The sequence below is a fragment of the Piliocolobus tephrosceles genome, chromosome 20 (assembly GCF_002776525.5).
Source record: "Piliocolobus tephrosceles isolate RC106 chromosome 20, ASM277652v3, whole genome shotgun sequence".
In the NCBI taxonomy this organism is placed as follows: domain Eukaryota; kingdom Metazoa; phylum Chordata; class Mammalia; order Primates; family Cercopithecidae; genus Piliocolobus; species Piliocolobus tephrosceles.
The window spans coordinates 18061334-18086733 of NC_045453.1; the positions used below are offsets into that span (position 1 = coordinate 18061334).

At 43.0% G+C, this 25400-nt stretch overlaps 1 protein-coding gene across 2 annotated transcripts; it reads right to left on the reverse strand.

The window, feature by feature from the left end:
• Positions 1-2342: 2342 nt before the first annotated feature.
• Positions 2343-24951, reverse strand: SLPI (secretory leukocyte peptidase inhibitor). 2 transcript variants are annotated; one of them, XM_023227926.2, is made up of 4 exons: positions 24860-24951; positions 3668-3826; positions 3096-3245; positions 2343-2521 (listed from the first exon to the last, which is right to left on the reverse strand). In XM_023227926.2, the coding sequence occupies exons 1-4, from the start codon at positions 24900-24902 to the stop codon at positions 2517-2519; spliced, it is 357 nt and encodes a 118-aa protein (XP_023083694.2). In that variant the 5' UTR covers positions 24903-24951; the 3' UTR covers positions 2343-2516. The 2 variants fall into 2 exon arrangements, with proteins under 2 accessions (XP_023083694.2, XP_023083693.2); XM_023227925.2 differs by lacking the exon at positions 24860-24951 and adding an exon at positions 4555-4663.
• Positions 24952-25400: the final 449 nt, after the last annotated feature.

The following is a 25400-nucleotide window of genomic DNA, read 5'->3' on the forward strand; positions in this document are numbered from 1 at the left end:
GTCAGGACCCTCAGCTATAGGTCTGTTGGAGATTGCTTGAGGTCCACTCCAGACCCTGTTTGCCTGGGTATCAGCAGCAGAGATTGCAGAAGATAGAATATTGCTGAACAGCGAGTGCACCTGTCTGATTCTTGCTTTGGAAGCTTCCTCTCAGGGGTGTACTCCACCCTGTGAGGTGTGGGGTGTCAGACTGCCCCTAGTGGGAGATGTCTCCCAGTTAGGCTACTCAGGGGTCAGTGACCCTCTTGCGCAGGCAGACTGCCCCTTCTCAGATCTCAACCTCCGTGTTGGGAGATCCACTGCTCTCTTCAAAGCTGTCAGACAGAGTCGTTCGCGTCTGGACAGGCCTCTGCTGCTTTAGCTGAGCCCTGTCCCCAGAGGCGGAGTCTACAGAGACAGGCAGGTTTCCTTGAGCTGCTGTGAGCTCCACCCAGTTCCAGCTTCCCAGTGGCTTTATTTATCTACTTAAGCCTCAGCGATGGCGGGCGCCCCTCCCCCAGCCTCGCTGCTGCCTTGCGGTTAGATTGCGGCAGACTGCTGTGTTAGCAAGGAGGGAGGCTCCGTGGGTGTGGGACCCTCCCGGCCAGGTGTGGGATATAATCTCCGGTGTGCCGGTGTTACAGCGCAGTATTGGGGTGGGAGTTACCCGATTTTCCAGGTGTTGTGTGTCTCAGTTCCCCTGGCTAGGAAAAGGGACTCCCTTCCCCCTCGCGCTTCCCAGGTGAGGCGATGCCTCGCCCTGCTTCAGCTCTCGCTGGTCCGGCTGCAGCAGCTGACCAGCACCGATTGTCTGGCACTCCCGAGTGAGATGACCCCAGTACCTCAGTTGAAAATGCAGAAATCACCGGTCTTCTGTGTCGCTCGCGCTGGGAGATGGAGACTGACTGCAGTCTTTTCAAGACTAGAGCGGGCCAGGTGCAGTAGCTCATGCCTGTAATCCCAACACTTTGGGAGGCCAGGGCAGGAGGATTGCTTGAGCCCAGGAGTTCTAGACCAACTTGGCCAACATGGCAAGACCCTGTCTCTAAACAAGTTTTTAAAAAATTAGCTGGATGTGGTGACGTGCACTTGTAGTCCTAGCTACTCAGGAAATGAAGGCAGAATGATCACTTGAGCCCAGGAATTCAAGGCTGCAGTGAGCTGTGATCATGCCACTGCACTCCAGCCTGGGCAACAGAGTGAGACTCTATCAGAAAAAAAAAAAAAGACTAGAGCAAGACTGAAAAACCAACTCCACGCTCACTCATGTGTGTATGGATGGGCCTCCGTTCCTCATGGGCTCTTGGTCAGAGGTGTTGGATCCTCACCCTGTGGGCCACTGCACAGATGGCCTGAGTTTCCTCATGACCTGGCAAAAGAATGCCCCCAGAGTAAGTGATTGAGGAGAGAGAGAATATCTCCACAATGGAAGCTGCAAACATTTATCATCTAATTTCGTGAGGACATAACTATCTCTCACTTTCATAATGTTTTATTGGTCACACAAACCAACTGGAAAAATGCAGGAGGCGGCTACACAAAGGTGTGAATACCAACAGGCGAGATCACTGAGGGCCAACGTGAAGGACAACTGCCACACTCATCAAATAAAATGGTTCTCCCTCTTTTTCCTCTTCATTGAATTGTTAATTTAATGTATTCCCTTGCTGCTCTTAGAGCATTGTTTGAAAGTAGTAAGGAAGAATTTTTAGTTTACTGACTTTTTCTAGGAAAGGATTGAATTACAATATTCTTAAAAATCTTATCTAATCAAGTTGTCTCCTTCCTCTGGAGTCCACAGAGCAGAGCGATGTGGAGCAAGGCCCTTTGCCTGCTCCTTAGCTCTTAGCAGTCCCAGTTCCTGTTACTCCTGCTCGGTGGAGTCAAGGACACCACCACTCTTGCATGGTATGGCCAATAGTGTGCCATAAATGTTACCCATTATGATAACGTTCTCATCATAAAATAGAAGAAATAGTGTCTTGGGAGAGAGAGGAAATGAAAGAGACTCAAAATCACTCCAGTAGGCCACAAGTAGCCCCTATTTTTTGAGAACTTGCTGTGGCCTAGTAACATTGCTATTTATTACACACACAATGCCTCCTCCAATGTTCCAAATGCTGTGAGAAGTTGACTTTTATTGCCACTTCACAGACAAAAGAATTGAAATTTAGGAGATAAAAATCACTTGTCCAAAATCACAGAGCCAGCACTTTTAGACTCATGGTATAAATTCAAGTCCTCCCAGTCCCTAAGCCTCTTCCTCCCACTATATATTCATAGGAGGAAGGCCTCATAGCTAGATCTACCTCATAGCCTCCCACCCCACTCATACCCCCAATGAATCACAGAAGCAGGATGTACAAAGAGAAATAGGCTCATTTATTTATTCATTGATCAACTGGCACTTCCTGAAATCCTGCTGTGTGCCAAGCCTTTCCCCAAAGGAGGATATCAGTGGTGGAGCCAAGTCTGGGGGTGGAAAGGACCTGGACCATACAGACCAGGACTCCAGAGCCTTCTCCAAATGGCAGGAATCAAGCTGTGAGAGAAAATCAGATAAGAGCTTCAGCATAGAAACCAGCCAAATCATATTCACATCCTTCCTCCTGCCCAAGGATCCTCCTGAGATAAAGAAAATAGCAAGATAGTGCTATAGTTGAGAGAGACTTAGTGTCAGGAGACAAGTCTCATTTTCACCGTAAAACTCTAAATTGAAAGCATTGAACTAGATAATCCTCAAACTCTTTTGGGATTTAACCTCAGAAAACATGACGGAAACAACCTGAATAATAAATTCTTAGTGCACATAGTGCTTTGCAGAGCACTTTCAATCTCATTATATCCTTTTTACCGATAAAGAAACTGAGACTCAGAAAGTCACTTGCCCAGGACCCCCACCCAGAGACACTAGAATAGAATCAAAGCCACAGGTGATCCTATGGAAATCCTGGCCCTGAGACCTAGAGAACAGTTCTCTTGAAGGACAAGGGAGTCAGACAGAGGCTCTGCTTGGAATAGGAGTCAGGAGTCCCCCTGCCCATATGCCTGGGCCTCCAGAGGGTTGAGGCTGAGAGGGCTGGAGGGAGATCAGTGTGCCCTCAGACCCTGCTTACCTTTCACAGGGGAAACGCAGGATTTCCCACACATGCCCACGCAGCACTTCAAGTCACGCTTGCACTGGCCATCCATCTCACAGTAATTGGGGGGGTTAAGCATCATACATTGGCCATAAGCCGGTGGACAACGCCCAGGCTTCCTCCTCGCTGGGTGAGAGTGAGGCTACCAGTCAGAGGCCTTGTACTTTACACAACCCCTCCTATCTCCACTTTTTAGAGTGAGCCCCCGCTCCAACCTGAGCAGGTCGGATCATCCCCTCCCCATCTCTATCACCACCACTTTCTCCATAAGGCACCCCCCAAACTTAGCACCTGGCTGTCCTAGAACATCAGGCCCCCATTGATGCAGGGGGCCAGTCATCCAGTGCTGACTAGGTGGGAGGCTTCCAACTACTTGGCTATCTAAATGCCCGCTGCTTCACCACCTGCTGGCTACCTTCCTGCTTAGGGCAGTGTGACTCATTGACTGATTGACAAGGAGGCCTGGCAGGACCCATCTCCCAGTGCCATCTCCCTAATGCTGTGTCCTCAGGCTCACTCCTCTCTACCCAGTTCCCCGATCTGCTTACTTGGACTTGGGGTGTCAACAGGATCCAGGCATTTGATGCCACAAATGTCAGGACAACATCTCTTCTTCCCTAGACACTGCCAGTCACTCTGGCACTCAGGTTTCTCATATTTAAGGCACTGGGCAGATTTCTTAGGAGGACAGACTCCGGCTTTGAAGGCTTTTGAAGAGAAAGTCAAGAGGTCAGGAGTAGGCTGGGCACTGAGAAGTCATCATGCCTGCTGAACAAAGCACCACTTTTGAGGGGGAGAGACCCTTACCTCAGGAGCTATCCACAAAGCCCAAAGGGTCATGCCTGCCTGATCTCTGGGTGGATTGATGGGCTTGATTAAATTGGACAAATGGACAGGGGATGTTTCAGACCCAAGAAAAGGGCAGCAGGCTTCTAGTCAAGACCTCCCACCCCAGAGCAAAACAGGGCTACACAAAGGCAGAGAGGAAGGCTGGGAGTGATGGAGATGGAGACAGATAAACAAAGATGAATAGAACCAGTGTGAGAGAAGTTGAGAGCTAAAGCCCAAGGCAGAAACACAGAGACAAAATAGCAGAAGCGAAGACACAAAGAAGAAGCAGAGTCAGAAACTAATGATTTGAGAGTCGCAGACAGGTGAAGAAGGCAGAGGATAAGAGAGAGAGAGAGAGACAGAGAGAGAGAGAGACAGTGGGATCTGGGCCGACAGCATGGCTGCATAGAAAAAGCATTTCCAGAAGCTCAGAAACCCTCACAGAAACCTTGGAGCTCAGCCAGACATGTATTCCACTCTCAGGGAGGTCTCCTGAAACTAAGTTGAAAGATCAGAGCCTACAGAAAGGGACACACCCACATCAGCATGAGACCCCACCTCTGACCCTGCAGCCCAGATTAGACCAGAGTGACTCCCAACTCACACTTTTCAGAGCCTTCCACAGCCCAAGGTGCCAGGGTTCCCAGGGCAAGAAGCATCATGAAGGGGAAGAGGCCACTGGACTTCATGGTGAAGGCAGGAGTGACTCTGATGGCCAATGCCAAACCTCACTATTTATTCTTTCCCCAGTGGGTGTGGCCCCACCAGAATTCTTTTGGCCTCTCCCAGCTACTATTGCATAAGCAGGAAGCTTAGCCAGAGACCAGAAATCCTGACACCAAGGAGACAGTTTATCTTTCCTATGCCAAGGAAGGCTTTGAGGCCAACACAGTAATTACCAGAAAAGAAAGGGAAGAGGTTGGCCTGAGAGGTTGGCTGATTAAAGAGGCCATCTCAGTGTCCATCTGAGCCCTAAACATCATGAGACCCCAGGCCATTAGCCTTATAGGTGGAGAGGGGAAGAAGTGGTCAATTGCAAAGGTGCTACCTGGACCTGGAACTGAAACCAGACGCAGACCCCCAGCTGAGACTTCGTGCAATACATCCTATTCTCACATTACTAATTCTGATTTTCACATTATTGGACTCTAAGGCATTGTGAAACTCTGCTGAATACTCAATGCAGTTTCTTTCTCAAAAGTTCAGCTCATTCAACCAACTGATACTTAGTTCCCTGAAATATTTACACCGTTTATCCCCAGTGCCTGTCACAGGAAAAGCACTCACTCAACAAATGAAAGCTGAAGAAGAACTCTGCTCTCAGCAAATCTCTTCAGAGCTCAGTTTTCTCAGCTGTGAAATGAAATGATACTAACAAGTCAGCCCTTCTCAGAGGGTTATGAAATTAAGGGCATGAAGGGACTCTGAAAAGAATAAATGAATTGTATCCCTTCCCACTAAAGAGAATTGAAATGAATCTGAGATGAAGGGAGGAAGCAACTCATCAGTCACTGTAATCAACATTTTAGCTATGAGATAATTTGAGATCTTAGAGGACTGCTTCCTAAAATTCCCCAAAATCTCTTACAGATCTCACATGACAGCAAAAAATTAAACCCATTCTATATGCTACCCAGTCTGCATAGATTGCTTCTAATTATAAAGAGAGTCATCATTATCTCTAAAATTCAGCACATAGCTGAGTGTAGGGTCACATACATACAGTCTCAGCTGCTCATGAGGCTGAGGCGTGTGGATTCCTTGAGACTAGGAGTTTGAGACCAGCCCTTGCCAGATATTGAGACCCTATCTCTACAAAAAAAGTTTAAAAATTAGCCAGACATGATGATGTATGCCTGTAGTCCCAGCTACTTGGGAGGCTGAGCCAGGAGGATGGCTTTTAGCTCAGGAGTTTGAGGCTGCAGTGAACCTTGATTATGCCACTGCATTCCAGCTTGGGGAATAGAGCGATATGCTGTCTTAAAAAAATAAAATACAATAAAATTCAACCAAAGCTCATCTGGCTGCAAACTCTAAGCTCTTGACTCATTATCTTCATGCTTAGAATTCTCCCATTCATTCCTAAAGTGAAGGTTTGTGGAACTTTCCACAGACATGAAAGACCCACTCATTATCAAGTAGTGATGGCCCCACATGAAGTATTTAAGTATTCCACAACCAGACTGTCACCTGGCAGCAGATCTGTTTATATGAAAGTCACTCCATGGTTTAAATGTTGGTGTATCAGAAGACTTGGACATAATCAATCAATCATCAATCAAATTTTGGTGGAAAAAGAAAAGGACAAAAATTAATATGCACGGGGTAACTACTATGAACCGGGTACATTCAGTCCTAGTTAGTATTTAGTAGGGCAGGTAAGAGAGAAATGGAGGATATGATTTCCACCAATGGGTAATGACATTCTCAAGATTTTTGTTCTCACCTGCACCACCCAGGGGACAATTTGATTTCTCTCACATAGTTCCTGTTCTCTCTGTCTCTCTGTTTGTTCCTATTTTCCTCAGTGCCACACTTAAGAAATTATCTGGAGTTTTTCTAAATATTTGTTTCTTAGAGAATGAAAAGGGGCTGGGCACGGTGGCTTATGCCTGTAGTCCTAGCACTTTGGGAAACCAAGGTGGGCGGATCACTTGAGGTCAGGAGTTCGAGAGCAGCCTGGCCAACATGGTGAAACCCTATCTCCACTAAAAATACAAAAATTAGCCAGGCATGGTGAAATGGTGAAACGCACCTGTAACCCCAGCTACTCAGGAGGCTGAGGCAGGATAATCACTTGAACCCTGGAGGTAGAGGTTGCAGTGAGCCGAGATCGCGCCATTGTACTCTAGCCTAGGCAACAGAGTGAGACTCCATCTCAAAAAAATTAATTAATTAATTAAAAGGAGAATGCTACAGTTTAAGGTTTTTTTTTTTTTAATCTCCGATTGGCTGATTACTTAATGTGTGATTGACCGATTAGAACCAACTCCTTTCTCATCAGAAAAGAACCCTGTGCCCAATTAGCAATGTCTTCCATGGGTGTCAGAGGAGGATAATAATATATAATCATTATTATCTTTGACATAATTGGTTCTAAATCTTTACATCATAGAATATTAAGACTAAAGAGGACTTCAAGGGTTTTCTAGATCAGCAAACTACAGTCCTTGGACCAAATTTCCACCTAGTCACCTGTTTTTATAAAGTTTTATTGGCACATAGCCATACATCCATTAATTTATGTACTATCTAAGGCTATTTTTCCACTACAATGGCAACAGGGACCTAAAATACTTACTGCCAAGCCTAAAATACTTATTGTCTGGTCCTTTACAGAAAATGCGAACCGCTAGACCAAACCCGCAGCTTGCATAAAAGAGACTGAATCCCTTAGAAGAAGATCCAGGCCCAAAGCTGCATAGCGGATTAATGACACACACAAGACTGAGCTTTTCTAAAACAGGTTACTCACATGCTGATCCCCAGAACCCGTTTGGTGGAGGACACTTCCGCTCCTAACCCAATCTTAACCTGAGATTGACTCATTAAATCTATTTCAAGGCCGGGAGCGGTGGCTCATGCCTGTGATCCCAGAACTTTGGGAAACTGAGGCGGGTGGATCACTTGAGGTCGGGAGTTTGAGAACAGCCCGGCCAATATGGTGAAATCCCATCTCTACTAAAAATACAAAATTTAGCTGGGCATGGTGGTGTGCGCCTATAATACTCAGGAGGTTGAAGCAGGAGAATCACTTCAACCCAGGAGGTAGAGTTGCAGTGAGCTGAAATCACAGTACTGGGCTATGAGAGTGAGACTCCATCTCAAAAAAAAAACTAAAAAAAAAAAAATCTACTTCACGCACCCTTTATTGCATTCTACCTAAATCCTACAGATTCCTTCATTCATTTATACACTCCATTCCCACAAAAATTATTTAACATTTCTTACCACATGTCAGGTATTGCACTAGGCCTAGGGCTACAGAAAAGAGCATGCATACAGAGTCAACACCACATGGTTTTGAGAACCTGAACTTCAAAGTCAGACTTACAGGCTGGAAGCAAATCACTGAACCTCTTTGAACTTCAGCTACCTCCGCTGTAAAATGAGAGTGTTGCTGCCTCTGGAGTCGTACAGCTGTTGTGAGGAGTATTTGGAAAGCACTCAGCACAGTGTCTGATCCTCTCAGTACAGTATACATTGTTTTTATTACCGGCGTGTCCCTGCACACATTAAGCGCATGGGGAGCTGTCAGTCTTTAACTGAATAGCTTAGTCCTTGGGTCTGGACCCATCTGGCTCTGCCCCTTTAAATGTTTGACAAAACGTGGTCTCATTTCTTGAAAAAATAGACCTGATTGGACCTATTGGTAAGTAGGTAGATAGATAGATCTTAACTGACAGATAGATATAGATTAGATAGATAGATAGATAGATAGATAGATAGATAGATAGATAGACAGACAGATAGATAGATAGCCAGATAATCAGCTATTGGTTCTGTTTCTCTGGAGAACCCTGGTTGATGGAACCTACTTGCCTCTGCACTTCCCAATGCCATTTATTAAAGTTGGTTACATCATTACTTGTGAGGCTGCATCATCTTTTACGCCTCCTCTGAATACTGGTTTCCAATTACTGTCTCAAATGCTTTTAGTGTGGCCCCTTGTCCCTGACTACCAGGGTGCTGATGACAGAGGGAACCTGCTAGCTGGTGGGTCCTGCACACACCAAGTAGCGGGACAGGGACCCTGCGCGCCTCTGAGAGTCTGCACTCTCCCTGTGAGTATCCACATACTTGTGGAGGAGCAACAGTAAATACGTTTTTTAACACCATGGCAGATCTAGAGAGAAACTGCCAAAGAAAATTTAAAAATTAATTTTAGTACCTTTAACACTTTTTTTCCTGCTTTTCAACAAGGGACTCCACATTTTCACTTTGCATTAAGTCTTGTAAATTATATAGCCAGCCCTGGAGGGGCTCATGGGTGAAGTGAAGGGAGCATCTCATTGGCACAAGAAATGTCTCTCCCTAATCCATCATGGCTCAAGACCAACCTGAGAGAGCACAGGTCAATCAGAGGCGAAAAAAAAAAAAAAAACATCAACTGAAAAGGCCCTTTGGAGTTGCACAGAGATGGCCTGGAAAGCCCTGAGGAAGAGACAGCAGAAGCCACAGGCTACCAACAGGAGCCATCCAAGGCGGTAGAATGACTGCCCTAGATTCTAGCAATGGGAGAAGGAGTACAGAATGGGAAGCACCCGCTTGGACTAGAACCCATGCAGTTCTCAGTCCAAGCTGGGATTCTCTGCCCCAGTGGCACCATTGATCCTGGCTGCTTTCAGGCACTAGAGGGGAACGTAGACAATTTTGAGGAAGATACCCCAAGGCACAGGGCGCCCTGAAGTGTGAGGTGCAGGGAAGGAGCCACGTTGCTCAGGCCTAAGGGAGACGTATTTTGGGTCTCCCCATTCTGAGAGCAGATGCCACCTTCACCCTTAGCTAAAAGTCACTATGTTCTTACCTAAAATTCACTATGTTTCCAAGTCTCAAAACCAAAAAACAACACAGAACAAAAAAATCTTTCGGAATCTGGCAGACGACCAGGTTTTCACAGCTCATTCCTGTGTGAATAAGGCAGCCACTACCTTTCCCTGGGCCTCAGTTCCTCTACCTGTCCCAAGACGGTAACTGTGACTCTAAGAAGCAGTTTCATCCTGCTTCCTCTGAGGCCATGAACTCACCCCAAGAGCCTCAGCCAATTTTCTGACTTTCATAGTTGCCTTTATAACTTAGCTTAAAATGTTGTCTTAAACAAAATACATAAAACGTTCAATAATAACCAAATGGGAATACGCCGAGCCAGGGAGTATGGAGAAGTAACAGGTGTGATGGGGAGAGTATTGGGGGAAAAAAAACTCCAAGCTGGGACAGGAAGAGCAGATGAGAAAGAGATGACTGCAAGGAAGGTGGGGTCATTTCAGTCACCTCTGGAGGTGTCATCCACAGGTGGTGGACATGGTAGCCGGATCTCCCAGACCTTCCAGAGAAACAGATGGCTTAGCCACTCCTTAGCATTTCCCCACCCAAGAAAGTTTTAATTCTGCAAGGTTCGTACTTCCTCCCCTGCTGCTCATCATAGTCTTAATAAAACCTGGAAATGTGAGCTGTCCTTTCAGGCTCACAAGTGAATGGGTGAGGGGCAGTAAAACAGAATCTGGGCAAGGGTGAAAAACATCCATCCATCCATCAAAGAATTAGCAGGAGAAATTAACCAACAACAGTGGATCTCAAGTGTCTTCCTACTTATTGCCAGGCAAGAGATGGTTGGTGTACAGATCAGGGCTCTGCACTTTATTCCTTCAAAAGCTGCATGTCTGTCTCCCTAGAGGAAGAGATCCAGTTAACCTAAGGTTAAAGAAAGAAAGTCTGTGGTATGTCATGAGGAAATGCTTTAGGGACCTGGTAAAACAAAAAGAAAAACAAGTGCTAGGCATTAAGAACACACAAAAAATTAGCTGGGTGTGCTGGCGGGCACTTGTAGTCCCAGCTACTCGGGAGGCTGAGGCAGGAGAATGGCGTGAACCTGGGAGGCAGAGCTTGCAGGGAGCCGAAATCGCCTCACTGCACTCCAGCCTGGGCGACTGAGCAAGACTCTGTCTCAGAAAAAAAAAAAAAAAGAAGAAGAAACTGCCATCATGACTACCCACGGAAGAAAACAGAGAAAAGAAAAGCTGGATTATCAAACTGTAGAACAGAGCTAGAAGCAGCTTGGGAAAAGATTTCCCCAAATCACTGGAATCCATCTCCTTTGGTTTAGCATGTTTTATTACATTTAAGCGTCACACAAAACTTGGTAGATACTAATGTCAAGTCAGTTTACAGATGAGAAAAAATGAGTCTCAGAGAAACTTTCCTGTTGCAGATCAGAAGACGGCAGGATCTTGGATGAACATGGCAGATGATGCCTGGTTGATCATTACTATGGGACGATGCCTGGTTGATCATTACTGTGGGATGATGCCTGGTTGATCATTACTGTGGGAGAGTTTGACATCCAACCCTGGGGTCAGTGGAGAGCACCACTATGAGGACCCCTCTGTGGCCCAAACAGAGCAGAGCGCCAGAAAGATCATGAAAGACTCACACTTGACAGCATCACTTCTGGCCTCCGGGGCCCTGTGGTCAGCTAGAGAGGCATGACGATGACACTGGACTTGGGAGACTGTGCTGGAATCCCAGCTCTGTCCAATTTGATGTAGAATCTTCCTTTCTCTGGGCCTCAGTTTCCCTATTTGTAAGATCAGTCCATTGGAACAGATGCTGTTTAGAGGCCCCAAGTCTTAGATTCTAGTTGGGTGTTTACCTTATAGAGGACTCTCAGGACCCAGAGAGTTTACCTTCCTGAAGAAAAAGCCTAGGAATACACAAGTTGCATGACCCTGAACTTCACAGTGGTCCAAGCACTTTTATATCCCATTTTAAAGAAAAGGAAATGGGACCTCGGAGAGTAAGCCCGCTTGCCCAAGATGACACAGCAAGTCAGAGGTACAGTAAGATTCAAACCCAAGTCTTCAGAATTCAGCCACATACTGCTTCATTATGGTCCCTCCAAGACGTCTTTAGTCCTAAACCCAGAGTTGGAGGTGCCTGGGATAGTAGCACTGTCCAGATAATCCTGCAGAGGAAAGTTAAAAAATGATCTTAAAGATGCAAGAAGTGAGAGTGCTGAATAAACCAAGAAAAATAGGTGTTATTTTCAGGTGCAATTTGAGCAAGGGCTCAAACTATAGCTCCCACAAGATTCTCTCCACGACAGTTCTCTTCATGTTGGCTTCATTCTTAGTCAGACTCCCTCTTAGCATTTATAATATGGCTGTAGCATCTCCTCCCGTCTTCCCACATTCATGTCTAGTAAGAGCTTTTTCTGGGCAACTCAACTAACTAGGAGTGGCTAGAATTAAATCTTTAAACCAATGATCGGGACCAGGGAAATGGGATGTACCGATTGGTATAAGCCAAGGCCACAATACTTATCACCATTGAATGCCCCAAATCCAGTAGAATTTTCAGAGTGGGAGAAGGAATGATCCTCCTGGAGTGAATTAGGATATAGCTACCAGAAGAAGGGCAAAAGGGTGCTCAGTGGTAAAAATAGTAATGAGTGTTCTCTAAAGTCTACCCTTTTTGGTTACTGAAATCTACATAGCTGTAAATTTTTTCAAATACTTTCTAAACAAACATCTACATAAAATGCACTCAACCTGTCTCCCAAAGAAAGACAACAAAATGTTTCTCTGGGTACTATATTCATCTCCAGTTCTGAAATGTGGGTGAAAGCAGTTCTGTCAGTTAAATTTATAGTCTTTACAGATTAAGTTTAATAAGCTTAAGTAAATTTAACCACTTCAAATGCACCCAATATAAAATGGTAGAGTGAGGGTGGAATGACTGCAATAAAAAATGCTATTTGCAAAAGGGAAACATAGGAAGATATATACAAATTGTCACAGACCCATAATATAGATTGTACATCCCGTAAGACAGGGATGTGGGGACTTCCTACCTAATGATAGAGTGGCTTCCTTATTCAATAAATCCGAAGAATTCAGTTCTGCTGTCTGGGAGCCTCTCCCTTGCCTGTTGCCTTCCATGGCTACATCTCAGAGAAGTATTTCAGAGGATGCCCTTTTGTTGGGGAAGGAAGGGCATCTGCGCCTTTTCAAGAATTCACTTTATACAGGTGCAATAGGACCTGGGGATTGACATGAGCAATCAGTGGCCATTATGAGGCTTGGTTTTCATGTTTAGTTGGCTCCTGGTCCATTTGCTTCAAATAAAAGCGTGAACTAGAAATTATTGTCAGAAATCTTGCCGGGTCATGTTTGCCTTTTATTTATTCTGCTTTACTCCAAATATGCACTTTTAATCTGAAGATGCATGTCTTAATTCTAAAAAAAAAAAAAAAGTCCTTTCTTTATCTCTTTGAATATTACTTCTGTGCCATTCTCTCCACTCCTTTCTGGAATTTCCACTGGATATTTACTAGACTTTCTATTTTTATTATTGTTGTTTTGCCTTTCTCTTATATTTTTCTCTTCATCTCTCTATGCTGGGCTCTGGGTGAATTTCTCAGTACTAGCTAACAATTCACCAAGTTTTCTTTCAGCTGTATCCAGTCTAAACTCTATTTTATCTCATGTTTTTCCAACTTTTATTTTAGGTTCAAGGGTACATGCTCAGCTTGTTAACATGTGTAAATTGCATGTTAATATTTGGTGTACAGATAACTTTGTCACCCAAGTAATCAGCATAATACCCAATAAGGACTCTTTCAGTCCTAACCCTCCTCCAACCCTGCACCCTCAAGTAAGCCCCAATGACTGTTGTTCTCTTCTTTGTGTCCACATGTATTCAGTGTTTAGTTCACACTTATAAGTGAGATGATGTGATATTCTGTTTTTGAATTTCTGGGTTTTCTGTTGCTGCTTTAATTCACTTAGGATAATGGCCTCCAGCTCCATCCATGTCGCTGCAAAGGACATTATTTCATTCTTTCTTATGCCTGCATAATATTCCATGGTATTTATGTACCACAGTTTCTTTATCCAGTTCACCGTTGTTGGACATCTAGATTAATTCCATGTCTTTGCTATTTTGAATACTGCTGCAATGAATATATGCATGTATGTGTCTTCACGGTAGAACAATTCCTGTTCCTTTGGGTATATATCCAGTAATGAGATTGCTGGGTCAAATGGCAGTTCTATGTAGTGAGTAATGAGTTTTTATTTCAATAATCATTTATTTCCAGGATTTCCACTTGGTTCTTTTTTTTTTATATATGTTCATCTGGTAAATCTAAATAATGTGCAGTTGTCTGCCACCTTTTTACCAAATTAGGCAGGACAACCCTTTGGCCAATCGCTAGGTATCTGCATTCCCTGAAAATTCAGCCTCAATGCTTGTTTTAAAAGAAATTGAAAGAGACTTAGTATCAATAAACAATAAGCACATAACCATAGCTCTCTTGTTTGATCTTGTTCTTCCTCCTGTGAACATAAATCAAATTATCAATCAGCAATGCCTCTATGTGCATTTATTTTTAAGGACCTCCTCAATTAGACAGCTAACCAAGGTCATCCCCTACCAAAGAAGACATACAAGTTATAAATTGGTGCAGGCTGGAAAGGAAGGAAATTAGCATGATTTGCAAACCTAGAGTGTGCCTTAAGATTTTCCCATAGAAAGGAGGCAATTATATCTCTCTTCTGGTGTCTGTAATCCTAGCACTTTGGGAGGCCAAGGAGGGAGGATTGTTTGAGCCCAGGATCTCAAGACCAGCCTGAGCAAAATAGCGAAACCTTATCTCTAAAGAAAAATAAAAAAAAAAATCATTTGTGGAGACAGGACAAGAAGAAGCTGAGAAAGGAATAAAAACATGGGAGGGGCCGCACGTCCAGTCATCCCTGTTGGTTTAAGAGCAGCAATGCACTTCAAGGGAGAGGCTAGGTGTCCACCTCCTTCTCTTTTACCAGAAGGCTTGAATTCCCTTGGCTCGAATTTTGCCATTTGTCCAGGTTGGATTCTTCTTAGCAATTCTAGAGAGACTGAGAAAGGTGGTTGCCCTCAGAGAAAAAAATCAGTACAAAGAAGAGATAGAGAACTCAGAGATGAGGAGAGCTGGGATCTGGGGCAACAGCAGCGAATGTCTGAACCAGAAGTAGAAGCCAACGTAATTCAATGGTGGCAGGAGAATTCGAAACCTCCCCGCCCAAGAAATTATTTGTGACAGTGTTGGATTGAAGACCAGGATATTTCTCACATTTTTCCCTCACGGGCTGGCATGTCTCCCCAAAGGAAGACATCCGTTTACTCAATGACCAACAGAAAAGAAGCTGTCACTTGTCACTAAGGAAGTGATGTGGGCCTTGGTAAGACATAAAAAAAGAACACGGCCTCTGTGGTGGTTGAACATGTGTTTGCTTTGTAATTGTTCATTAAATCTTACTCTTATTTTATGTGATTTTCCTAATGCATGTTTTGTTTTACAATTTTCAAGTTTTGGGAGAAAGAATGAGTATTGGAAATTAGGCAATTGTCAGCAATGCTGGAACCTACAGGGGAGGCCAAGAGGAGAAAGAAAAATGACTTATCGAACTCTAGAACAAGGAGGATGCAGACCCCAAGCTCCACAGCCTGGACAAACGTCTCCCAAATTATCCTATATCCTTTTGCTTGATCTCAGTGACATTCATTAAAAGATCACAGATTTTGGAATCAGACTGAACAGCTTCTAAATCCTGTCTTTCCCACTTAATAAATATGCTCTCTTTGGTAATTCTGATACTTACGCGTAATAATTACTGAGCATCTGTTATGGGCTAGGCACTGTGCTAAAGGCTTTGCATGCTTTTTCACATTTAAACTTTAAGACAATGAATAAAGCAGGTACTACAGTATCCAATTTTACAAACAGGAAAAATAAGGCTCAGAGTCGGACACCTATACAAGGTGACAGGAGGAGGGAATGCTTTGGGTGAATTTGACAGGGGCTGTCTAAGGAATAATGCTTCTTACCCAGGCCTGAAGAGCAGCCAAGAGGATTCCCTGTGCCCAGAGCTGGGATAAGGAGAGAGAACCACTGAGGGTCACCTCTGCAGTTCATGCAATTGATGTGCCTGCTGTACAGATGGTGCGTGAGCTCCAGATAGAAGCATCAGTTAGCATAAACTGTCTCTGGTGTCATCTTGATTAAAAATAGGACAATCTCCAATTTTATAAACACATTTTTAAGTTGTGTTTTCCACATTTAAGTCACTAATCCATCTGGAATTTATTTTTGTGAAAGGTTTAAGTAGAGACATTGTTTCATTGTTTTTTCCAATATGGAATACCAATTGTTCCCTATATCATTGATTCCCCCTATTGATCATAAAACTGTATTTATCTTGTACCAGTTTTCATATGTGGATGGATGCACTCTGCTAGGTTTTCTTACTCAATTTGCTCATTCCCAGACCAATACCATGCTCTTTTAACCTGCATCTATAGTTTTTATAACCTGGTGCTTCACAGTAGAAGTCTTTTCTGTTTTACTTATTTAGAATTGTTTTGACTATCCCTGTGCTTTTACTCTACCATATAAACTTTAGGATCAATTTGACAAGGTCCTTAAATACTCTGTTGAATTTTTACTATGATGGCATTAATGTTATAAATTACCTGGAAGAGCCAAAATATTTACCACAGTAAGTCTTCCCAAGTATAAAAAAAAAATAAGTATCACTCTATTTATTCAAGGCCTCTTCAAGTCATTTAATAACATTTAATTTTCATCATACAATTTTTGCAAGTTTTTCCTTGGTTCATTTCCAGGTACTCATAAATTTTATGGCTGTTGTGAATAGTTTACCCATTGAATCTCTTGGATTTCATCCTAAGACAATCATATCATTTGTAAACACTCACAATTTTATCTCTCCCTTTCCAATCCTTACACCTCTTTATTTTTAAGTCCAATTGTATTGCATTGGCCTAAGATCACTAATATGAGATTGACTGAGAATGGAGATGGAGAAATTCTGCCCTTGTAACTGTCTTTAAGGATGCCACTTACTTATTTTTTTGAGACGGAGTCTGGCTCTGTCGCCCAGGCTGGAGTGCAATGGCGCAATCTCGGCTCACTGCAAGCTCCGCGTCCCGGATTCACGCCATTCTTCTACCTCAGCCTCCTGAGTACCTGGGAGTACAGGCACCCACCACCATGCCCAGCTAATTTTTTTGTATTTTTAGTAGAGATGGGGTTTCACCGTTTTAGCCAGGATGGTCTTGATCTCCTGACCTCGTGATCTGCCCGACTCGGCCTCCCAAAGTGCTGGGATTACAGGCGTGAGCCACCGCGCCAGGCCAAAGATGCCATCACTGAGTATATTTGCTGCAACAGTTGGTAAATACTCTTTATCAGGTTAGTTATGTTCACTTTTGTTCCTAGTCTAGGGTGTTTCTATTTTTATTGTGCATGAATGTAGAACACAACATAGAATGATTTTTATGAAGCAATTTAGAGACTCATTTGGGTCATCTTTAAACTTTTAATTTGCTTAATCCCCTTGATAGATTTTTCTGTTCTTGAACTACCTTTGCATATCTATTTATTTATTTATTATATTTATTATAGGGATCCCCCTACTATTATAATAAATATCCTAGCATGTATTATACTTGACACTTTGAAATATTTCAAATGTATGGAAAAAATGGGAAGAACAGTACAAAGAACTACCATATTCTCTTCACCTAGATTCACTAAATGTTAACATTTTGCCACATTTGTTTTGTCATTCTTTCTCTTGTGTGTGTGTAAGAGAATAGAATGTTTTATTCCAACCATTGAGAGTAAGCTGTATACATCATGCTCCTCTATCCATGAATACTTCAGTGTGTATTCCCTTACACCTCTTTATTTTTAAGTCCAATTGTAAAACTGGACACTTTTATATAACCACAGTACAGTTATCTGTGTAAAAGGACACTTTTATATAACCACAGTACAGTTATCAACTTCAGGAAATTCAACACTGACAATTCCCTAACATTTAGGATTTTCCCATATATTCTCATAAGAAAAACATGTCTAGTTTCTTAAACTCTGATTATGATATCAAACACACAATATCAAAGATAAGCACCACAAAGTTTCCACCTGTGCTTTCCCTTTTTTTAGTCTCTGAAATCATTTGGGATAGAAATTTCTTGTAAGTTTGGTAAAAAATGAATACATTTCATAATATTTCCCATTTTAAAATGAGAGATTTAATTATCAAATAAAAGCCTCTTAATGCGTTTTCTTTTGTAAAAGGAGAAATTTAACGATTAGACATTTATTCAGGTTTTAAATTTCTTCTGAAACCAGAAAGAACAAAGAAGAGGAAACTTGTCATGCCTGGTAACCACTGAAGCAATTCATTTCTGATCTGTGTTACAACTCCTGATAAATAAAATCAAAGAGGATCACACCCACTACAGTAATTTCCAAATAGTTCCCAAAAGAAAGTGCTAAACCTGACCAATAATAGCAACATTCTCAATAGGAGGTGGAGTGAGGGGAGTGAGGATTGGTGCCACAAGGAACTGGGAGCTGATCCTAAAGGAAAATAAATATCTACTAGTTGTTGACCTATGTCACTGTGCACTTGTCTCACAAACAATGCCTTTAATTCTCACCACCATACAAGAAAGGAATTATTATTAACCCCATACATACATGATAAAACTGATGCTCAGAAAGATGAATTCCCCAGCAATTCAGACATAACTCACACAATTATGATTCAAGATATGATCTGTCTCACTCAAAACCCACTATTGTTTCCACTCCACATGCTGAGAGCAAGGCCACAGATCCCACTGCCTCTCTCACTTCTCTCCTTTCCCCCCATCATACCCCATATCCTAGACCATGGGCCAGGTGCGGTGACTCATGTCTGTAATCCCAATGCTTTGGGAGGCCTTGAACCAGCCTATGAGACCCTATCTCGAAAGAAAGATAAGAAAGAAAGAAAAAAAGAAAGAAAGAAAGAGAAGAAGAAAAGAAGGAAGGAAGGAGAACGAAAGAGAGAGAAAGAAAAAGAAAGAAAGAGAGAAAGAAAAGGAAGAAAGAGAAAGAAGAAAGAAAAAGAAAGAAAGAAGAGAGAGAGAGAAAGAAAGAAAGAAAGAGAAAAGGAAGAAAGGAAAGGAGGGAGGGAGGAAAATAAGGAAGGAAGGAAGGAAGGAAGGAAGGAAGGTCAGGTGTGATGATATGCACCTGTAGTCCTAGCTACTTGGGAAGCTGAGGCAGAAGGCTCCCTTGAGTCCAGGAGTTCAAGGTTACAGGGAGCTGTGACTGCACCATTGCACTTCAGCCTGGGCAACAGAGTAAGACTCTGTCTCTTAAAAATAAACAAATAAATAAATAAAGATGTTGGTTCTAACAGGGTGGAAAAACACTTAGATAATCTCTAGAGACTCTGACTATGACACAAGTCTAGGCTTGACTCAGCAGTCATCTCATGTCCATTCCCAACCCACCCAGAGATCCCAGCAAATCTGGGAGATCCTAGCAAACCATTTTTTAAGTAAAGAGCAGAGACTATGGCAGAATCTACAGACTGATGCACTCTACATCCATTTCAACAATGTTTTGTGTATCTCTCTATAATGCAGAGGCTAGAATGTTAAAAGCTACATTCTCCAGACTCCCTGAAGCTAGGGTCTGGCTGTGATTTACGTTTCACCAATCAGATGCACACTCAAAAGGGTTGAACCAAGACTAAGTTAGAGGAAAGCAGAGTGTAGGACGCATATTTTGCTGGTAGAGACCATGGCCGAAGCAGAATGGTTCTCCAGCCGAGAGTTTCCTGAATTGCAGCCAAGGCACCATGACTCAGGAGGAGGAAATTTTCCTGATACTCAGTGTCCTGGCTTATCCTTCAGCCCTCCAAGTGATTTTGTAGGACACCTAATCCTAATAATAAATCACTTTCTGTTTAAACTAGCTAGAGTAGCTCCTGGTTTTGTAACTGATGCTTAACCAATATAGATGATAAGAGAGATACAGGAGTTTGATGAGGTCAATCAGCCAGTTGATGGCAGAGCTGAGATTCAAACTCAAGAATCTTAGGATGTGGCCTTCTGCTCCCAATCCCCAAGTAACCTGCACTCTCAGGACACCGATCAGAGGAGCTGGGGTAAAAGGAATTCTTAGGGAGATCCTGTGATCCCGGTTTTAGCTGACTCCTCTTCACCCCATTGGTGAAGGAGGAATTTCTGACCTAGGGTTATAAGGATGGCCAACCACACGACACCCAACACTGAACAGATGAGATCCATAGCCGTTTATTATTCACATCCCAGCCTAGGGGACAAGGACACTGCATGCCACCCAGGGCCACACAGAGATTGCACTTGGGAACCCAGTGTGCCACCAGGGGCTGTGAGAGGCAAGGTTTATAGTGTCACGAGGGTGGGATGTTCTCTGCCTCCCACAGGAGGGTATGACTGGCTTGCTTGAATAATTCTGCAGCCTGTCAGGAAACTGAAACCCATTCATCAGGAATAAGCAGGACCTGTAGCTGCTCCCTTAATAAGGAGATTGTTTAGCTAGGAGACTTTTCCCATGGGAGTACAGTAAAGAGGGAAACTTGAGGTTAGTAAATTCCAGGTCCCTCCTGATTTTATCAGATGTCACAGCAGCAGATAAGATTGAATTTGAATTTTAAAATTTGGACCACATCTCCTTGAACAAAATTGTTGAGATGATGAGAAAAAAACAGTGCTGAAGACAGCAGTGCCAGGCAGATACTCCCTCTAAGGGACAAATAAGCAGGTGACCTCTCTTATGGATGACCCAGGGCACCAGCAGTTGTGGTCATAAGTGAGTTACATGAAGTCAGCCTCTCCTGGATTTTTCACAATGTGAATACATGCTTTTCCAAACATGCCCTTACAGTACTAGAATTCATCTTAGCACTGACCTTTCTTCTCATAGTTGTTTGGGGGTTTGGGCATCACATACTGGCCTCTGGTACTTTCAGACCTTCAGCATAACAAGAGAGAGCAAGACCATATGTCATCCCTGTCCCTAGGATTCTGCCTTACCATTTTCTGTGGGTGCAATCAAGCCTGAGGATTGCCTTCAGGAACAAGCAACCACCCTGTTGGCCAATGTTGAACTTTCTTTGGCAATACAACCCATAATGTTAGTCAGCTTCTGGTCTATTTGCTTCCATGGACTTGTAACCAAAGCCAAGTATCTTGTTCTATAGATGTTAATTAATTCATTATGCTCCATATTTCATGTATGCTTTAGAGGCGATCACTCACATCTTTCTTTAATTCTTTAAAAAATTTTGGCTGGGCACAGTGGCTCATGCCTGCAATCCCAGCCCTCTGGGAGGCCAAGGTGAGTGGATTGTTTGAGTCCAGGAGTTCAAGACTAGCCTGGGCAACATAGTAAAATCCTGTGTCTATAAAAGATACAAAAATTAGCTGAGCATGATGGTGTGCACCTGCAGTCCCAGCTACTCCAGAGGCTGAGGTGACAGGGTCACCTGAGCCCAGGAGGTGGAGGTTACAGTGAACCAAGATTATGCCACTACACTCCAGCCCAGGTGACAGAGTGAGATCCCACTTCAAAAATTAAAATTAAAATTAAAAAAAAATTTAAATAAAAAAGTATCTCTTATTACTTCTCTAAATATCCTCCTCTCACTTTCTTTTCCCTCATTCTAAAATCTGAATTGGGTGTGTTTACACACTCTTATTTTTTCCATATCCATCCATTCTTGATTCATATCTGCCTGGTTTTATTTCCTAATGTCTTTTATGGATGTTAAGACAACATGGGTGGATGGATGTTTATGGACCCTCTTCTCTTTTTATGGATCTTATTCCTTTTATCTCCCTTAAAAGTCTTAAAATTCTTATTTCAAGGTGATTTTGGGGATTAGGCTGTTATTTACATTTTGTCTTGAGTGAACTAGCCTATCTCCTAATTGTTAAGTTTCTTGCTGTTTCAAGAGGTCCCTAATCAAAATGTCTTTTATAATCCTGGAACCTCCTAACACTAAGAACTATTTTTCTCAGTATTGGTTTAAAAGCAAAATTAAATTGAGTATCACAATTAAGCAAGTTATACCAAGATTGGTGTATATTTCTCAGAAACAAAATTTATGTGTTGCAACAAACAGGACATGAAATGATGACAAAGTACCAGTGAGAAGTTTCTTTCTGTGCAAACATTGTGCCAGCTGGCTGTTTTGTTTAGTTTCAAAGCAGAGTAGGATGTGCCTATGGAGCCTGCCCCAAGGGGAGTAGTGGAATTAACATAGATTTTACTACAGCCAATCATTTGTGCATCAAAAGAGACCAGAAAGGACAAAAGAACACTTCCTTTCTTAAAAATAAAATGACAGCTGGGTGCGGTGGCTCATGCCTGTAATCCCAGCACTTTGGGAGCCAAGGCAGGCAGATTGCTTGAGTCCCAGAGTTCAAGATCAGCCTGGCAAAACCACTGCACTCTGGGCAACAGAGCAAGACTCTATCTCAAAATAAATAAATAAAGTTATGATAAAAACCTTCTATGCTCCTTCCCACCATTACTATCCTACTATTACTAGGACTGGAATCAATGTGGTGATGGCCGAATACTGTTTTGGAAACAGACTTTAGGACAACAGAAAAACTATTTGATTGGTTTCTAGGTATCTTGGTTTTCTAAAACTTCAGCCTTGTGGCTCGTATTAAAGTAACCAAAATTAGCTCTAACTTAAGAAAATGTTATCCCTTGGTTTTGTCACCTGTGTGAAATAGCTTGCTTTCCCAGCATTATTTTTATGCATATACTTTCCTATTTTTGTTGGCAGACTTACTTAGAATGGAAGGTTTTTGTTTCCCTTCTCTGTGCCCAGTCTTCCTGGTCCACCTATAATTTTGTGGTCACCTCCGACCAGTCCCCAAGTACCCTCTGGGCAGATTCAGGTTTTATATTAGTAACTCTAAGCCATCCTGACCTGGTTATTAGTTGTAAATCCCGAAACCATAGTATGTTAGCACTGGAATGCGTCCCGAAGATCATCTAAGCCAAATCAACCATTTCTCAGCAGAAGAAAATTGAGACCTGAGAGGAGGAGCCCTGCTCAAGTAACCTGCCAGGTAGAGTTACCCCCATGGGCACCCCCTGGGGCCAGTTCCCTGCTGCCACATGCCTCTTGACTCAATCTGGCTTCTCGAATCCAACTGAGCCTTCTCCAGCCAGCATCCAATACTTCTTCCTAACTCTTGTTTACTCATTCAATCCCTCACAAATGCCTACTGGGAGTACAAATGGGAATAAGAAACACATAGATACAATTAAGACTAAGAGGTAGACTGTGGGATTAGAATGACCTGAGTTCAAAGACTGGCTCTGCAATTTGTTTCCTGTGTGATCTTGGGCAAGTGAAGAGACTTCTGCTGTTTTCATTAACCTATGTGAAGCAGACTTACTCATGCATTCCTAGGGTTACTAGGATGAGTAAATGACAGAACAATCATCAAGCACCCAGCTCGGTGTCTGGCTTGCAGTAAGTCTAAAAGAGTGGTTATTATTATTATCATTACAATGTCCTTCCTGCCAGGTTGGATCTCAGAGGGAATGCCAGGCTCTTCTGTCACTTCAGATGCTCATCTCTGGGGAGATCTTGTTCAGACTAGTTTACTACCAGCCCAATCTGGTTCTGTCTCCTCTGTCTAAGACTGCAGTTCTCTCTTCACTGACTTAACTTTGCTATCTTTAATTTTGGCTAGAGTCCCTCTACTCTGTGCCCCATTCTCCCTGAATGGAAGCTCAGAGACAGGAATTCTTGGAACCTTGTTTCTGATTCAATGCATAATCTTGAATGGCTTGGGAGGGGTAAGGTATTGCCCCTCCCAAGCCTTAATTTTCCCATCTGCATGAAGAGTGTGTTGAGTTGGATTAGGTCAAGGTGAAGACCCCTCTTAGCACTGACACTCCTGGGCCTCCAGGAAATGCCATGCTCTCTCCATCCCCCCAGCCCCAGTAGAGGTGAACCCTTAGCCAGCTCCTAGCTCCAAGCAGGTTTCTTTGGGAAGGGCAGGGGGTTCTTTCTTAAATGGGGCCCTTCTGGCTGTCTCCTGACTCCACTCTGAGGCCTTATTTCTCTATCAGGGCTTTTTTATCTAAGGTCCATACATCCCTTCTGAGATCCATAAATCCCAGGAAATGATATGCCACTGTCATGTGCATTTTTCAGAGGAGTGAGTTCCTCAGCTTCTCAAAATGGCTTAGATCCCAAAAAGATTAAGACCCATTGCTGGAAGTCTAGTTCATCCCTCTATCACTTAACTTCTGATTTCCTTGTCTGTTGGCTGCTCCTCTGATGTTCCCCAACCTTCTCCTTTTTTGCTCTACATTACATCTTCCTGTTAATCTGTATCTCCCTGGACTGGACTGAGAGCCCTTTGAGAGTAGGGACCGTATCAATCTTTTTCACCTCTGTATTCATAGCAAACTAACACATACCCAGTACCGAATAACTAGGGATGCTAGCTCCATGAATGTAGGAACCTTTTGTGTTTGGTTCATATCTTTATCTTAGATGCAAGGTATAGGACCTGACACATAGTCAGTGCTCAATAAACATTAGATGCAGACAATAACTTGTGGAATGAACAAATGAATGCATTCAGAAAGAAGCCACTTCGCTCTCCATCTTTGCCTATGCCTGGGGCCCCTAAACAGTGTTTGGACATTTATGGTTTTCTTTGTTCTTAATTACAAGGGTCCTTTAAAAATGATAACTTATACCAAGTTGGGATAAAGGCACTGGCATATCACCCCCAGTCTGGGGTCAGGTGACTGGGTTGGTGGCCAGATGCCCTCATGGTAGTGTTGGCCACAGTGAAAAAAATCTCTGCTAAGCTGGATGACAAAGAGAAAGATTGGGAAATGAGGAAAAATAAGGAAAGATCAGATCATTCAAATCCTCCCTGATAATCAATGGGTGACAGATGACAGATGGGACTGCAACATCTCCTCCTACACAGATGACAATCGTGTGGCCCAACCACTCCCCAGATGGGGTTTTCCCACCTAAACCGTTCCTGACTTGTACTTGTTAAATTTCCCCCCGCCCTCAATGATTTCCCAGAATAAAATTCTATGTAGGCTGGTAAGAGGGTGCTTCTCCTCAGAGATGAAATCCCTACAGAGGGGAGCTTGAGGTCTCAGGGAAGATGAGACCTGGAACCTGAGGCAAAGGCAGAAAAGGTTTGTGTTAGAAGATAGGGAAAGAGAGTGGTAATGGGGGAGCTTGAATGAGTTCCACCAACAGTCACCGCAGAAATGATTTGTGTCAGAGATATACTGGGGCGTTTCTGGTAATCTCTCAAGAGTTTAGAGGAAGGCATCCCATTTAGCAAATTGCTAATGAAGGAAGCTGCAATCTGTCATGAGGAATTGATGTTTGGAGCTCTGACAAGACCTTGAAAAAAAGATCATTGGAGATTAAGTCTGTCAACCAGAGCTGAACACTATCCACAAGAGAGGCCTGGGACCAGAGGGGGATTCTCTAAACTATTAAGCCCTAAAGCACAAATCATTTTTGGTTCTATCATACATGTGACTTACATTCCATAAAATGCATGGGTTTCAAATGTACTGGTTAATGTGTTTTAATAAATGTATACACACATGTAACCACCACCCCAGCAAGATACAGAATATTTCCATCACTCCGGAATATTTTCTTTGTGTTCCTTTATAATTAACTTTGCTACCCTCTAGGGAATAAATCCCTGCCCTAGGCAGCCACTGATCTGCTTTCTGTCACTATTGATTAGTTTTGCCTGTTCTAGAATATCAGATATATGGAATTATATTGTATGTAATCTTTTGTCTAGTTTTTT